At 49.4% G+C, this 14,574-nt stretch overlaps 1 protein-coding gene across 5 annotated transcripts; it reads right to left on the minus strand.

The window, feature by feature from the left end:
- Nucleotides 1-579: 579 nt before the first annotated feature.
- Nucleotides 580-13,847, minus strand: MTFR1L (mitochondrial fission regulator 1 like). Of its 5 annotated transcripts, none has more exons than XM_031934501.1 (7): nt 13,702-13,847; nt 11,087-11,196; nt 10,465-10,569; nt 7,792-7,901; nt 7,376-7,587; nt 3,693-3,905; nt 580-1,610 (listed from the first exon to the last, which is right to left on the minus strand). In XM_031934501.1, the coding sequence occupies exons 2-6, from the start codon at nt 11,099-11,101 to the stop codon at nt 3,739-3,741; spliced, it is 609 nt and encodes a 202-aa protein (XP_031790361.1). In that variant the 5' UTR covers nt 11,102-11,196; nt 13,702-13,847; the 3' UTR covers nt 580-1,610; nt 3,693-3,738. The 5 variants fall into 5 exon arrangements, with proteins under 5 accessions (XP_031790361.1, XP_023075354.1, XP_023075351.1 ...); XM_023219586.2 differs by having other exon boundaries at nt 3,693-3,978; XM_023219583.2 differs by having other exon boundaries at nt 3,693-4,014.
- Nucleotides 13,848-14,574: the final 727 nt, after the last annotated feature.

Raw genomic sequence — 14,574 nt, forward strand, 5'->3', positions numbered from 1 at the left:
CCACTGTGCCTGGCCTAATTTAAATGTTAAATTCTACTTTTGTGTTCTATGTCATCTCTCCGGTCATTTTTCTGGAAGACCTGCTTTTTAAGGAATGTATGGGGCTTAGTGCGGTGGCTCATGTCTGTAATCTCAGTGCTCTGGGAGGCTGAGGTGGGAGGTTTGCTTGAGACCAGGAGTTCAAGACCAGCCTGGGCAACATACAAGACCCCATCTCTACAAAAAAATTAAAATATTTCCTGGGTGTGGTGGTGCATACCTGTAGTCCCAGCTACTCAGGAGGTTAAGGTGGGAGGCTCACTTGAGCCCAGGAGTTTGGAGGCTGCAGTTAGCTAATGATCCCACCACTGCACTCCGGCCTGGGCATTACAGAGCTAGATACTGTTTCTAAAAAAAAGAAAAAGAGTATAGGGCAAAATCTCTACAGAAAGGGGGAAGAAACCCCCTAGAAGGGCAGGACCTTATAAGGAAAGAGGAGAAGCCAGTAGCCTGTTTAAGTTCATACACTTTAAAATGAACAGTAATCCTATCCCCTGAAGGATACTGGGTAATCACAACTCAAGAGATGGACATAGCAAATGCATTCTCTCTCCAAGTCCTTCCTTTAATGTCAGGTAGTGCTTCAACCCAAACACACACAGTATACATACCATAGAGAAAGGGACCTGAGGGCATCTGAGTCATGCATGGTGTGGTAGGTACAAACCTTGGCCCAACCCAAAGGAGCAGTCAAGGGCCTGGAAGAAAGATGGTATGCTCTTTCCCCCTCCTCCTTTCTCTTTCTTACTGGGCTTAAAGTCCGTGAAAGAGAAAGTTTTTAATCAGTGGAACTGATAAGGCCTCAGGGCCAATGGAGGGTAGATTTGGTTGTTCAGTAATATAAAATGTGTTTAAGAAAAAAAACAGCCCAGGCTTCCCAGCAGTAGCCCATGTGTTGGCTGGTTCAGCAGCCTGACCTCTACATCTAGACAAGGAAATGAGAAGGGTGATTGCTGGGCATTGGTGTACGTTTATGATGGAGCAGCATAAGATTTTCCATGCCCTGTGAACATGTATACAAACATTTATAGCCCCTTCCCCTCAGCCCTGCTCTGCTGCAAGGAAGCTGCTGAGAGTGAGTGACAGCTGGGCACAAAGTGTCTTGTGAGACCAGTTATAGGGTCTAATGCAGTGAAGTCAGTCAGTCATTTTGGACCTGTTTTCACACAGGAGCAAGGAAAAACCAGAAACAATTTCTCTCTTACCCTTTAAACTGAGATACTTCATTGTACACAAAATTACCTGAAACAAATGTCTCAGGTCAAATCACAAGCCTTAGCTTCTGCTAGGGTTTGAAGTCTGGGAAACATATAATCCAGCTCTTCTCTTTCAGTCCAAGCTCTAGCTTGTCAGCAAAACTGTTGCAGAAGATTTCTCCTTTAGAGGCAGAAACATCTGTGGTGAGGAAGGCAGCTATTGAAGGTATTCCAGGAGCATGAGACTGAGTTTGCAGAGCAGAGGGTTGTCAGTTTCCTTTTCTACTGATATCTTCTTCCTTTAGAGCAAACTTCCTTCGTAGGACCTCAGAGATAAGCACAGCAGGGTCTTCCTCCTTCAGTGAACTCCGGTTCCTAGAGACCCAATAATAGCTTGAGTACTTACTCTTTCCTGGGTAGTGTTGTATATATTTGAATACATTATCTCATGGAATCCTCACAACAATCTTACGAGGTAGGTGCTATTACAATTCCCTTTCACAGATAAGGAAATTGAAGCACAGAAAGGTTATACAAGTTGCCCAAGGTCACTAGTCACTGAGCAAGTAAGCGGTGAATCCAGAGTTCAAAACCAAACTAGCTGGTTCCAGATCTCTTAACTAGAATGCTTTACTGTTTCCTGAAATAGCTATAAAGTGTGGGCAAAGTAAAGGACCATCAATCGGTTAGAGTTGGCCGCTGGTGGCTAACCTTCTGGCCCTATGTTTTCTTAGTAGCATGTCCCCAGAGGGTCAGCAGGGGAAGTGACTGATGACTCTTGGCTATTCTGACCCCTAATAGGTCTGGGGGAAAGGTGTGCTTGGGATTTCCTACTTCCTGGTCTCCCCTTCAGGGGAGATGATTTTTTTATGAGAACCAGAGTTAGAGCAAAACTTTCACACAAGAAACGCATGGGAACAAAACCAACTCCAGACTAAAGTAGGCCCAAGTTATCTGATACATCATATAAGAGGGTCCTAGATACCTGGAAAACAGTTGCTTGATATCCTAGTGAACTTATATACATTCATCCTCAAGGTGTTTTACTGGGGAGTAAGCTAAATATAAGAGCCAAGACTGATTATTCAACCTTCAAAGCAACAAGCGGGACTGCGTTTGGTTGGTGACATATCTGAACCTTTGCTGATGGGGGTACTTTCCCATTCTTATTCACTGACCCAGCTCCTTCTGATCCGAAGACACAAGTGGGAGGAGGGGGCTGGCAATAAGGGTCTTGAATCTAATTTGGTCCAAAGGGCAAGTAAGAGAAAGTTTGAGAGTCAACCTAAAAAACATTGTGTTCAGAAGAAAACAGCTCAGAGAAGACCAAAAGCAGCAGCAACTGAATTTGGGAACGTGGAAGACCAAAGAGATATGGGTGAGTATGACCAACCTGACTAGGGCCAGTGAAGGAAGGTTAAGAGTGACTTCCCTAAATGGGTCAACTGCCAGGAGGCAATGAGGGAGTCACTTAGCCTGGTCTACTTTTCAGAGGGAAATGGATCCCAGGAGACAAAAAGGGATCCAGGGCAAGTAACTTTCCCTTTAACGGGAACTTAACATCAACTCAGGAGAAGACCTCACTTCCCTGTCCCCAAAACAGTTTTTCATCTGCATTAACAAACAGAGCTGCACAAGCTGGGCGCTGGCCATCAAGGTCTGGCTCTCAAATGCCCAGGAACCTACATTCAAACCAAGCTCCTCTGGTGAGTCCTGTGCAGCTGCTGAAACCACAACCCACAACTGGAGAAACACTATGCAATGGGGTGATTCCCTGAGGCTTCTTTGCCAGATAAAGTTTTTCAAGGTAGGTATTCCCCAAAGTCCCTCATACTCCATCGGAAAAACCTAGAGCTCCACTCCTTGGGGTTCTACTTTATTAAGTTAAAGGTGTATTTTTAACAAATCCGAGCAATTCTGATGGGCAGCTAGGTTTCGGAACTACTGGCGAGTCTCAAAAGCCTTGTTCTCAAATCACTGAATATGCAGGGTTGGTTTGCACAATGGACCACTGTATTTTAAAGTAGAAATCTCCAACTTTATGAAATTCTCCTCCCACCAAAAAAGCCTACCAATTTGAGATAAGAAAACATAACAAAACATAATGTCATGCAACCCCTCACTTTGAAGGGTGGGGCATGAAGATATTGTCACTAGCAGTACGAGAACTAAAGTGGTAAAGCCACCTGAGGACAGAAGTTGGATTAGATGAGCCGTCTTGTAAAAATCCCTACTAGCCTCATATTTGGTTGGGGAGACCTAACCCAATAAATGTAAAGTGTTGCTCTTTCCCCAAACTGGGGCCCCAGGCACTGGCAAGCAGGTAGTCAGCAAGCTTTATGAATGACATAACATATGGTACTACTAAGAACTTACTATGTAAGTATGTTGCATTAGATCATTGGCCATGGGCAACTCAGAGTAATTAGATACTAGAGCTCCTCATCAGATACTTACAGATCTTGGCTCTGTTTCATTCGGTGAAAGTCCTTCAGGATACCCATCATGTCTGCAAAGCTGCTGGCCTTGGACAAAGAGATGCAGTCATCCTCTTCAGACGAACTGCAGGTAGCTTTGTGTTCTGGTTTGCAACATTCAGGGCTGGCAGAACAAAGCAGGGGGACTGATGGAAGCTCAGGGACCTCCACCTCTGTCTCCTCGGTGATGTCACTAATGACAAAGGAAGTTGTAGAGTGGAATGAGGATCCAAAACAAGGTAAGGGAGAAGAGACATTTGAACTTCCTGGAGATAAGAAATCTGGCGTTAATGAAGCCGAAGCTGAAAGAGAAAACAATAGGCATGGATGGACATTGGGGCTAGAACACAGTAGGAATATCTTCTCCCCACAGCCCTGCCTACTGAACATTCATTTCCTGGGCTGACACCATGACAGTCTGGGAGAGCCAGGATGGTATCTGTATCCACTGGAGGGTCATTCCACTATGCTTCTCACTCAGGGGCTCAGAAAGCTATAGAAGCACTGGGCTTTTCCAGTGTTTCAGGAGGGCAGGAAAACCCAGCCCATAAAGGCCTTGGCATTTAAAACTCCCATTCCACAGTAGGCTGTGGATAGCCCTGTCATAGGCCAAAGCAGCAGTGACAGCTAAGGCCTGAATTTGTCCTTTTCTCTAACTAGGCTAGTGCTTTTGACTATGCTCCTTTGAATCTTGCTATCTGTGATTCAAGAAGACATGTTCCGAGCAAAACGAGAACGGTGACCTCCCAACCTTCCCAAATTTCAGTGGAGAGAATTTCCTTAATTTCTACATTTCTAAAAATACTTTGAAAACACTAAATACACTAAAAACTATGTTTCTAAAAAACATGTTACTTCAGTTTGTCTCTTGGATGACAAAAAAAGTAGCCAAGAAATATAAATGGAGTTTCAGTGCAATTCTTCATAAAACTTCCATGTGAAGAAATTAAATACATGAAGATTTCAAAGAATACCATGATTTTCATGTGTCCTACCAACTGATAAATTTCGGAGCTATGACTCTGAGTCAATGCAGAGTGAAAAAATGAGGATGGGAGGAATATGAAGATAAGCCCTGAGCATCTTGGGAGAGATCCACCTGTTGGTGGTCCATGCCTCTGGTCAAGGCAGGCTTCCCATCCATTTCCAGTGGTTCTGCTTTAACTGTAGACAGAAAGCTGGAGGGGTGGGTTACAGGGCTTGTTTGCATAGTGGACCTTTTTTTTTTTTTGAGACAGAGTCTCACTCTGTTGCCCATGCTGGAGTGCAGTGGTGCAACTTTAGCTCACTGCAAGCTCCACCTCTGCCTCTGCCTCTGCCTCCGCCTCCCAGGTTCAAGTGAGTCTTGTGCCTCAGCCTCCCAAGTAGCTGGGATTACAGGCACACGCTGCCACGCCCGGCTAATTTTTGTATTTTTTGTAGAGACAGGGTTTCATCATGTTGGCCAGGCTGGTCTCGAACTCCTGACCTCAGGTGATCCACCCGCCTCAGCCTTCCAAAGTGTTGGGATTACAGGCGTGAGCCACAGTGCCCGGCCACTGTATTTTTAAGGCCAAAATCTCCAACTTTATGAAATTCTCCTTCCACCAAAAAAGTCCACTAATTTGAGATAAGAAAACGTAACATAATGTCATGCAACTCGCCACTTTGCAGGGTGGGGCATGGGGACAATGTCACTCTCAGTATGAGAACTGAAGTGGTAAAGCCAATTGTGATCCCTGGTAGAAACGACAAGGCGAGGGAAGATAGGTGCTTAAAAAGGGTAAGTCTCAGTGGTGGTGAGGGATATGTTTACTTGTATTGAAAAGGAAAGCAGGGTGCGGTGGCTCATGGCTGTAATCCTAGCGTTTTGGGAGGCTGAGGCAGGCGGACTGCTTGAGCTCAGGAGTTTGAGACCAGCCTGGGCAATGGTGAAACCCTATCTCTACTAAAAATACAAAAAATTAGCTGAGCATGGTAGTGTGCGCCTATAATCCCAGCTACTCGGGAGGCAGAGGCACGAGAATTGCTTGAACTTGGGAGGTGGAGGTTGCAGTGAGCCAAGACTACGCCACCACACTCCAACCTGGGTGACAGAGTGAGACTGTTTCAAAAACAAAAAGAAAAGGAAAGCCAGCGGGCATGGTAGCTCATGCCTGTAATCTTAGCACTTCAGAAGGCCAAGCTGGGTGGATTACTTGAGGCCAGGAGTTCGAGACTAGCCTAATATGGCAAAACCCCATCTCTACTAAAAATACAAAAATTAGCCAGGCGTGGTGGTGCACACCTGTAATTCCACCTATTCAGAAGGCTGAGGCATGAGAATCGCTTGAGCCTGGGAGGCAGAGGTTGCAGTGAGCCAAGATTGTGCCACTACACTCCAGCCTGGGCAACAGAGCAAGACCCAGGATCCTGTCTCCAAAAAAAGGAAAGTTGGCCAGGCTCAGTGGCTCACGCCTATAATCCCAGCACTCTGAAAGACTGAGGCAGGTGGGTCATCTGAGGTCAGGAATACAAGACCAGCCTGGCCAACATGGTGAAGCTCTGTCTCTACTAAAAATATAAAAATTAAAGCCAGGCGGGGTGGCTCACGCCTGTAATCCCAGCACTTTAGGAGGCCGAGGCGGGCGGATCACGAGGTCAGGAGATCGAGACCATCCTGGCTAACATGGTGAAACCCCGTCTCTACTAAAAATACAAAAAAATTAGCCGGGCATGGTGGCGGGCGCCTGTAGTCCCAGCTACTCAAGAGGCTGAGGCAGGAGAATGGCGTGAACCCAGGAGGTGGAGCTTGCAGTGAGCCAAGATCGTGCCACTGCACTCCGGCCTGGGCGACAGAGTGAGACTCCGCCTCAAAAAAAAAAAAAAAAAATTAGCCAGGCCTGGTGGCCCATCCCTGTAGTCCCAGCTACTCAGGAGGCTGAGGCAGGAGAATCACTTGCACCCTGGAAGACAGAGGTTGCAGTGAGCCGAGATCGTGCCACTGCACTCCAGCCTGGGCGACAGAGCAAGACTGAGGGAGAAAAAAAAAAAGCTACCGTGGGCTTATGTAAGATGTGATCTTAAAGACACTTGGAAGAGGGTGTCAGTTTTGGGGCTAAGGGAGGGACTCTGCCTGGGGTCACAGGTTAAGTGAAGATTTTGGGCCGGGCGCGGTGGCTCAAGCCTGTAATCCCAGCACTTTGGGAGGCCGAGACGGGTGGACCACGAGGTCAGGAGATCGAGACCATCCTGGCTAACACGGTGAAACCCCGTCTCTACTAAAAAAATACAAAAAAACTAGCCGGGCGAGGTGGCGGGCGCCTGTAGTCCCAGCTACTCCGGAGGCTGAGGCAGGAGAATGGCATAAACCCGGGAGGCAGAGCTTGCAGTGAGCTGAGATCCGGCCACTGCACTCCAGTCCGGGCGACAGAGCGAGACTCCGCCTCAAAACAACCCCAAAAAAAAAAAAAAAAAAAAAAAAAAAGTGAAGATTTTGTTCCTAACCAAACCATTCAGCCCAAAATGGCTGGTGGAAACCATCTAAGAGGCACTATAGGCTAGCCAGGTTTCAAGACAACTCCAGGGCCCGGAACCTAAGTACCTCCAAACCAAGGACTACCATTTTCTTTACCCCTATCCTGCCCAAGAGCCAGGGGAAAGGAACAGCCTGTTATGTTCTGGCCCTGGCACAGGGGCTCCTACCTGCATCAGCTGCCACTATCTTTGCAATCTGGCTGCGCAAGTGGCTCAGCTCATCCTGCAGCTCAGTGGTGCGGCTTAGGGCTGGCAGGGCTGGCTTCTTCAGGGCCAGAAGCCTCTCCTCGGACCCACGCAGGTTGGGAACGGAGGCATTGCGCTGCATGACAATCAGAGGGCTGGGTTTCCAGGTGTGCCTCAGGGGGCGCGTATCACTCCTGGACCAGGGAAAACCAAGTAGGTCAGTTAGAAATGGCAAGCCACTGTGCTCCTGAAGTTCCTTCCCCCACTCCTATAAGAGTAGCACAGTAAGGTTCTGCTCCTCTCTGAGCCCCCACAGTTCTCATTCCTCTCTCCTTGCTGCCTTCACCTCTTCTGGGAAGTTCTCCATTCCTTAGCAGACCAGCTACTGCCTCAACTACCTGACCCGGGCATATGTCTCCTCTTCATCTGCAGCAATCCAGGCGATGTCAGCCAGGGTAGGGACTGGGGGCACATCTCTCAAACACAGGTCAGAGATGTTGGGCAGGGTCTATGGAGAAGCAAAATTCATCAACATTTACAGACGCCATGATAAGCCAATCAGAAACTGCAGAATACACAGGAGGGGTACCTAATCTGGCACTGGGAGTCAGGAAGGCTTCCTAGAGGGGGCAGAAGAAGGTTCCTGGTCGAAAACATTGAATAGAGGCCTGATGATAGTCAGGCATGGTGGCTCACACCTGTAATCCCAGCATTTGGGAGGCCGAGGCAGGCAGAATGCTTGAGACCAAGAGTTTGAGATCAGTCTGGGCAACATGGCAAAACCCTGCTCTACCAAAAAGAAAAATACAAAAATTATCTGGGTATGGTGGTATACGCCTGTAGTCCCAGCTATTCAGGAGGCTGAGGTGGGAGGATGGCTTGAACCTGGGAGGCAGAGGTTGCAGTGAGCCGAGATTGTGCCACTGCACTCTAGCGTGGACAACAGAGCCAGACTCTGTCTCAAAATAAAAACAAAAAGAGGCCAGATGCATGAGAGTCCATGGGATTACAAACAGTTCTGTCTTCAGTGGGACAGGCCTGAGTCACCTTTTAACAGAGATGGCTACTGTCTAAAACCACTGTGCCCTCTGGTGAAAATACAAGTACAAGGTCATCAACAACCTGTTACAGCAATAGGAAATTTTTCCTGACTAGCTCTTTATAATCTTGTATAGCTAACTGAGATCGACATTGTCACAGCAATGGTGTTTTAAACAAACCTGATAACTTGAATATATTTAGATTTAAATAAAAAGAAATTAATTATACAAAAGGAACCATAATTAAAATAGCTCCTCAACCCAAATGAGCAACAACCTAGAGATGTTGAGTAAAGTGAAAAATTAGGATTCAATCATGTTGACTGTGATTACAACAAAGTAAAAAACATCTATCTAGAAAAAGAGAGGACTACACTAAGACATTAATAGTTACTGTATTATTACTGTGTAATTATAGGTAATTTATTTTCCTTTTACTTTTCATAATTTTAATATTTTCATGTGCTTAAATTTTCAAAATAAATTGGTAAGAGTCCCTTAATATTTAAAGTAATTTAATAATAGTAATAAATGCATATCTACATACAAGTAAAATTCAGCTGTTTCTGCTACAAATTATTTGGTATCGTGGATGGATCCAGGATTGATAGCTCCTGCATTCAGATAGGAAACCTGGGACTCACAGGAGTGAAGTGATACTCCAAGGTCACACAGAGAAGAACTTCCACTGACCCAGGAACTAGTGCTAAAACAGGCCATTCGGGGGAAGCCTCCATTTGTTTTCCTGATTACCGCTGAATGCTCCTTTGCTCTTGGCAATTAAATGAGTAAACACAAAGTACTCAGCACAGTGCCTGACACATAGTATGTGCTCAGTAAATGTTATCTAGCATTACTAATACTACTCACATATATTCCTGCTCTGTGAGAGCCTGTGCCCTTGACCGTCTCCGCCAGCATCTGGCCAAAGGGTACAGCCAAGTGTGGGGGCAGCCTCCATGGAGTGAGCCACGCTCCCTAGCTGTCTCCCTTTTTTTTCCTGATGCTTCTGAGGCAGTTAGGGCCAGTTCCTGCCCAGGACCTTTAGGCAATTCTGGATAGCTGGCAATCTGTATACTGGGACAGCTTTTCCTGCCCCCCACCCCTGCAACACATATACTTCCAACTCTATTCCTGACCTAATACCAACCCTGACACCTTGTCTAATTCCAGATCCAGTTCCTACAGACTCTGCTGCTTAGCATCTTTTATACAGATTTGGCTCCTTCGTTTCTGTTTCTACCTGGGCCACATCCTTTTATGCACATATTTCTATCTCCTCTGTGTGGGTAGAAAGCAGAAGTATTTATTTTGTGTCCCAGCTCCCCAAATGCACAGAACTGAACCATATAGTTTCGGGCTGGTGCTTAACCATTAGTTCCTAGAGGGAGGCAGCTGGGAGTAATAAATGCTACTTCGCTTTCTACCACAGAAGGGGTCTCAAGAAACCTGGGCCAGGCAGGAATCTCTGCTGCAGAGTGGGTGCTAAAGGATCCCTAGACACAGAGGTAAGACCGAAGTACCCCAGTAAAGGATGCCCAGATTGGCCAAAAAGAGCAGGCTGAGGAATTATGGCCTCAGAGAAACACTAAAAATAGTGGAGCTGGGCATGGTGGCTTGTGCCTGTAATCCCAGCTACATGGGAGGCTGAGGCAGGAGGACTGCTTGAGCCCAGGAGTTTAAGACTTAGCCTGGGCATCATAGGGAGACCTCATCTAAAAAATTAATAAAATAAATAAAAATACTGGCGACATGGCCAATTCTTAGGGCTGGTGAAGAAAAGCAGAGTTCAACTCAAAAATCACAACACTCACTGTCCCATGTGGAGACCTGTCAGGTTCCTTGTGGTCACAGGTTTGTATGCACTCAGGAAGGCACAGTGACCAGGATCTATTATAAAAGCACTTAACAAATATTTCATAACAGAATGAAAAGTGACCAGGAAACAACCTACTTGGGCAGTACCGAGGGGTTTGGGGTACAGAAGCAGCACTCTGAGCCTCTGCCCTCCTGCCCTTCTAACATACTCACCTCGAAGGACGCCCGGGGACACGGCTTCAAGGGTAGGTTGGTCCCAATTCTTCTTACTACACTTCGAGCAGCCCCATGCGGCTTGTTTTGCCAGATTGGTATGGTCTGGAGCAAAGAAAGAGAGACAGTCACAACCTCAGAGACTGAATCCAACTACCGTCCCTGTCCTCTCCTCTCTAGCAGGGAGACTGAATTCCACAAACCTAGGGACAGGGCACACTCTAGGGGCAAGTCAACTCTCAATTATAGTGAGGGCAGATTCCCCAGTTGCCAGCCTACATACACCCTGGCCAGCCACCCAAGGGAATACCTGCTGCTGCTAAGGCAGTCAATGTTGGGGGGGTCAGTGAAGGGAAGAGGAAGTAGCTAAGTGTAGAGATTATCCAGGCTTTCTTTCCAGCCCTCTGTACAGAAAGGCAGACATACACTGACTCTTGAAGTGCCCCAGGATCATAGTTGGTTCTTCTTAGGGAGAGGGAGTGAAATGGTGGCCTTGCTCCAATTCCAGGCCGCTGGAGAAAGGAGTGCTCAATTGGAGAGTCTCAGAACCTTATACTGTACCTCAGCAGGCCCAGCACCCAACCTTCCCCCACCGTACCCCTGCTGTGGGAATGCCCCTTACCACACTGGCTTCCATTCCCGACACGTGAACCAGCTCCTGCACTTGAAGGACAAGGCAGCCACAGGGCAGCTCCGGGAGGTGGGAGGCGTGACTCCTTCATATCAGGCCATCTGGAGGAGCACCAGATTTCCCTCTTGTGAAACAACCCCCCACAGCGGGGATTCAATGGTCACCACACAAGCCCCACAAAACCAGGCCCTGCAGAGCCATGACTAACACCAAGATTTCTCTGAAGATGCAAATAGAACCCTTTGGTAGCTAGAAAGCTCATCGAGCCAAGTTATAGGTACTATCCAAGCCCAGGATTCATTCTTGAAGATGAGACGTAAAAGCACTGCTGGGCCCTTGCAAGGGGAGAGATCAGAGAAAAATAGGAGAACAAACACCAGCTCATGCCAATCTCAGTCTCCCGAGCTATAGAGGAAAAGAGCCAAAAAAGTTTATCCTGGCTCAGCCACCTTCTGGCTTTGTAGCTACAGGCAAGTTATTTAACTTTGCTGAACACTGGTTTTTCCATCTGGAAAAAGGGGATAGGAAAAGCTGCCACTGGAGGCTACCTTAAGGGTCAGTGAGTGAAATGGGGTTGAGTGCTTAACGAACTGTTAAAACATGACACAGATGGGTGAGGTGACATCTGACTGCTCTTCATAGCAGTTCTTGCATGGTAGCAGATGCAGTGTGCTCATTCATTCACTTGTTCATCAAACACCAACAGTACCCACTTGTGCCAGGCCTTGTGCTGGGCACTGTAGGGGTTATGGGGGGAGTTAGACACAGTCATGCTCTCGAGGAACTCGCTGTCCAGCAGAGTGATAGGACATGAATACGTACTTCTAGCAAAGGCTGAATATCACTAGGCAGGTGGCCAGATGAGGTCACAGCTCTGGCCCTAGTGCCCTGTATGAGTTTCGAGGGAGTAGGAAATGAAGACAAAACAGCAAGAGCACAGGTCCAGCACAGGAGGGTGAAGGATGTGGAAAGAGGAACAGAGCATAATAAAGCTACTAAAGTAGGGGTCAAGTCATGAGGTCCGGTGAGAAGTCACTGGGGAGCCCTGGACAGGCTCTGAACGGGGGACAGACTAGACTGACAAAGCAGCTCTTTCTGGAGACTTCCCGTGGAGGGTCCCCTCTTCTACCCGTAGGAGAGGAGGGGTCATTCACTTTACGATACACATGGGGAAAGGAAGTTGGAGAGGGGAAGGCACTTGTCTAAGGTCACTCAGTGGTCATGCCAGTGGAAAGCACCCAAAGCCTGGTCTAGGTCCTGCCACCTCCTGCCTGGGCTCCGTCTTCTCGGCCCAGTTCAAGCCTTTATTATCAGAGTCCCTCTGTGTGCCAGGCTCTGTGCTGAATGTCCGTGTCAGCTGCGAATTGCACTAACAGTGCTTACTGCCACTTTCTCTCCGACCTTACCTCCAAAGACCCAGCTGGGCCTAACCCTCACACACAGCCAGAGGAATCCTTCCCAAACACACTGTTAATCACATCGCTCTTCGCTCTTCCGTTTAAAACTGGCTTACTAAAGCCAACACATTGTGATAAAATCCACAATCAGTCTCAAACCCATCTTTCTCTGCCCTCTCTAGACCACACTCACCGAGTACCAAGGCCTGCACATTTCGCAGCCAGCCCTCCTGCTCTCCCCTTGCCCTCCAGTCACACTGGCCCTCAACCCCCAACACTGGGCCCACCTGTGAGCCCTGCATCAAACACCAGCACCCCCTTCGCCGAGCTCATTCTTCGTCATTCCTCAGAGCTCAGCTCAAGCATCACCTTCCTTCCCTGCGACAGGGTCAGGTCCTTTCCTGTGCGCTCCGCAGCACCCTGCCTGTCCCTCGGAGTCCTCGCGAGAGGAACTAGATAACTGTGATCCCCGCGCACAGCACGGTATCTGCCTAGGACACAGTGAGCGTTTCAACGCGCTGAACTAACTAAACGAATGATGGAGAACACCAACTCAGCTGTCACCCCCGCCCCCAAGTCTCACTGGCTAGAAGATCTTCCCCCGTTCTCTGGCAGCACCGGTGGGTCTTGTCCCCCTCAGGAGACCGGGAGCTCCTCCAGCGCAGGGCCCCGCTCAGCACCCCTGGTCCCGGGGGACCCCACGGAGGCCGCCGCGCTCAGTCAAACTTTGCCGCGCGTAGCAGCGCCCGGAGACCCGCGTGGACCCTCTCCCTGCGGGGACAGGTCAGGGCGCGCCGCCCCTCCCCCGCGGCAGCCGCCCCGACCTGGGCCAAGGTCGGCCAAGTCCTCGCCGCCTGCCCAGCGGCCCTTGGACCCACAGGCCCTGGACCCGAGTGCGCGGAAGCCTCCGAGCCGCGGCCAGGTCTCAGAATGCGCGGCGGGACAGCCCGGCCCGTCAAGCAGCGAAGCCGAAACTAGAAGTCTCAGGTCTAGCTTGGTCACTGTTTGCTGGGGGACTCCGACGAGCAAGTACCCTTCGGGGACTCAGTTTCCCCCGGTCCAAGTGAAACGGACACCAGCGGCTCCCGCGAGAACTCGCGCGGGAACAGGAGCCGCGAGCTCCGCACAGCGCCTGGCACGTAGACCCAGTCTACTAACGGGCTGGAAGGCCGCGCTCCCGTCTCCACGCCGCCCTAGAACCTTTCTCACCTCAGTCTCGGGCTCCGGGACTCTCTCACCTCACGGCCCCTCCTTCCACCGTGGGCCGCCCAGCTTCTACCGCCCTCACTTCCGCTGACCCGCCCCCCGGAAGCGATCCTCCGCAGCTGCGCACCGAGCCGCACCTCCGCGCACCGTCGGGAGGCGGGTCCAGCCGGGTGGCAAGGGGAGGGCGGCCCCCGAGTGGGCGGGGCGCTGGCGGGCGCTAGCTCAGATCCCGCGGAGCACACTCCCCTCTGTCGAGACCGTGTCCCCGCGGGGTCTGTGTCCCCGGGAGGAGTTGGCTGCGTTTGGAGATCCCTGAGCCTGATATTCGTCGCGTCTCCCTGCTTGTTACTCTCCACGTTTAGCCCCATACGACTTCTGGAAGCCGAGGGATGTGTCGCTCGTCCCCTAAAATATGCTCCTACCCCTAGGGCAAACTTCAGAATCCTCACCCTGGCCCCCTTTCCAGTTCATGGTTCCCAGGCAAGCCCCTCTGCAAAGCCTCTTTTCAGCAAGAATGGGCAGAATGGGCCTCTTTCTCCTCTGACTCCTGCCCTCCAGCACTTTGCAGCTTTCTTCTATTTTAGTCTCTGTCTCTCTGTCTCTGTCTCTCTCTCACTCTCTCTCCTCTCTCTCTCACACACACGGTATATTCAGTGAGTTTGCTCATTAGATGGGTACTTGATGCACAAGACCCCAGAGGCACTGTGGGAAGAGCCACATTCTTTCCAGGCTCACTAACCCACTCCCTCTTTGTCCTCCAGCCCTCACTGTCCTGGTCTGTGGCATGCAGTTCCTGGGTCACATTTCCTCCTCTGCTTTCAGCACAGCCTCAAGCTGTGCGTGGCTCCCAGGCTGGAGTTCCTCGGTCCCAAAGCC

Source organism: Piliocolobus tephrosceles, chromosome 1 (assembly GCF_002776525.5).
Source record: "Piliocolobus tephrosceles isolate RC106 chromosome 1, ASM277652v3, whole genome shotgun sequence".
Classification (NCBI taxonomy): Eukaryota; Metazoa; Chordata; class Mammalia; order Primates; family Cercopithecidae; genus Piliocolobus; species Piliocolobus tephrosceles.

Coding starts and splice junctions, on each gene's coding strand:
- MTFR1L (XM_023219583.2), bottom strand. Junction 7,902..10,464: donor GTCCCCGGGCGTCCTTCGAG/GTGAGTATGTTA, acceptor GCTTCTCCATAG/ACCCTGCCCAACATCTCTGA. Junction 1,611..3,692: donor ATGAAACAGAGCCAAGATCT/GTAAGTATCTGA, acceptor TTGGGTCTCTAG/GAACCGGAGTTCACTGAAGG.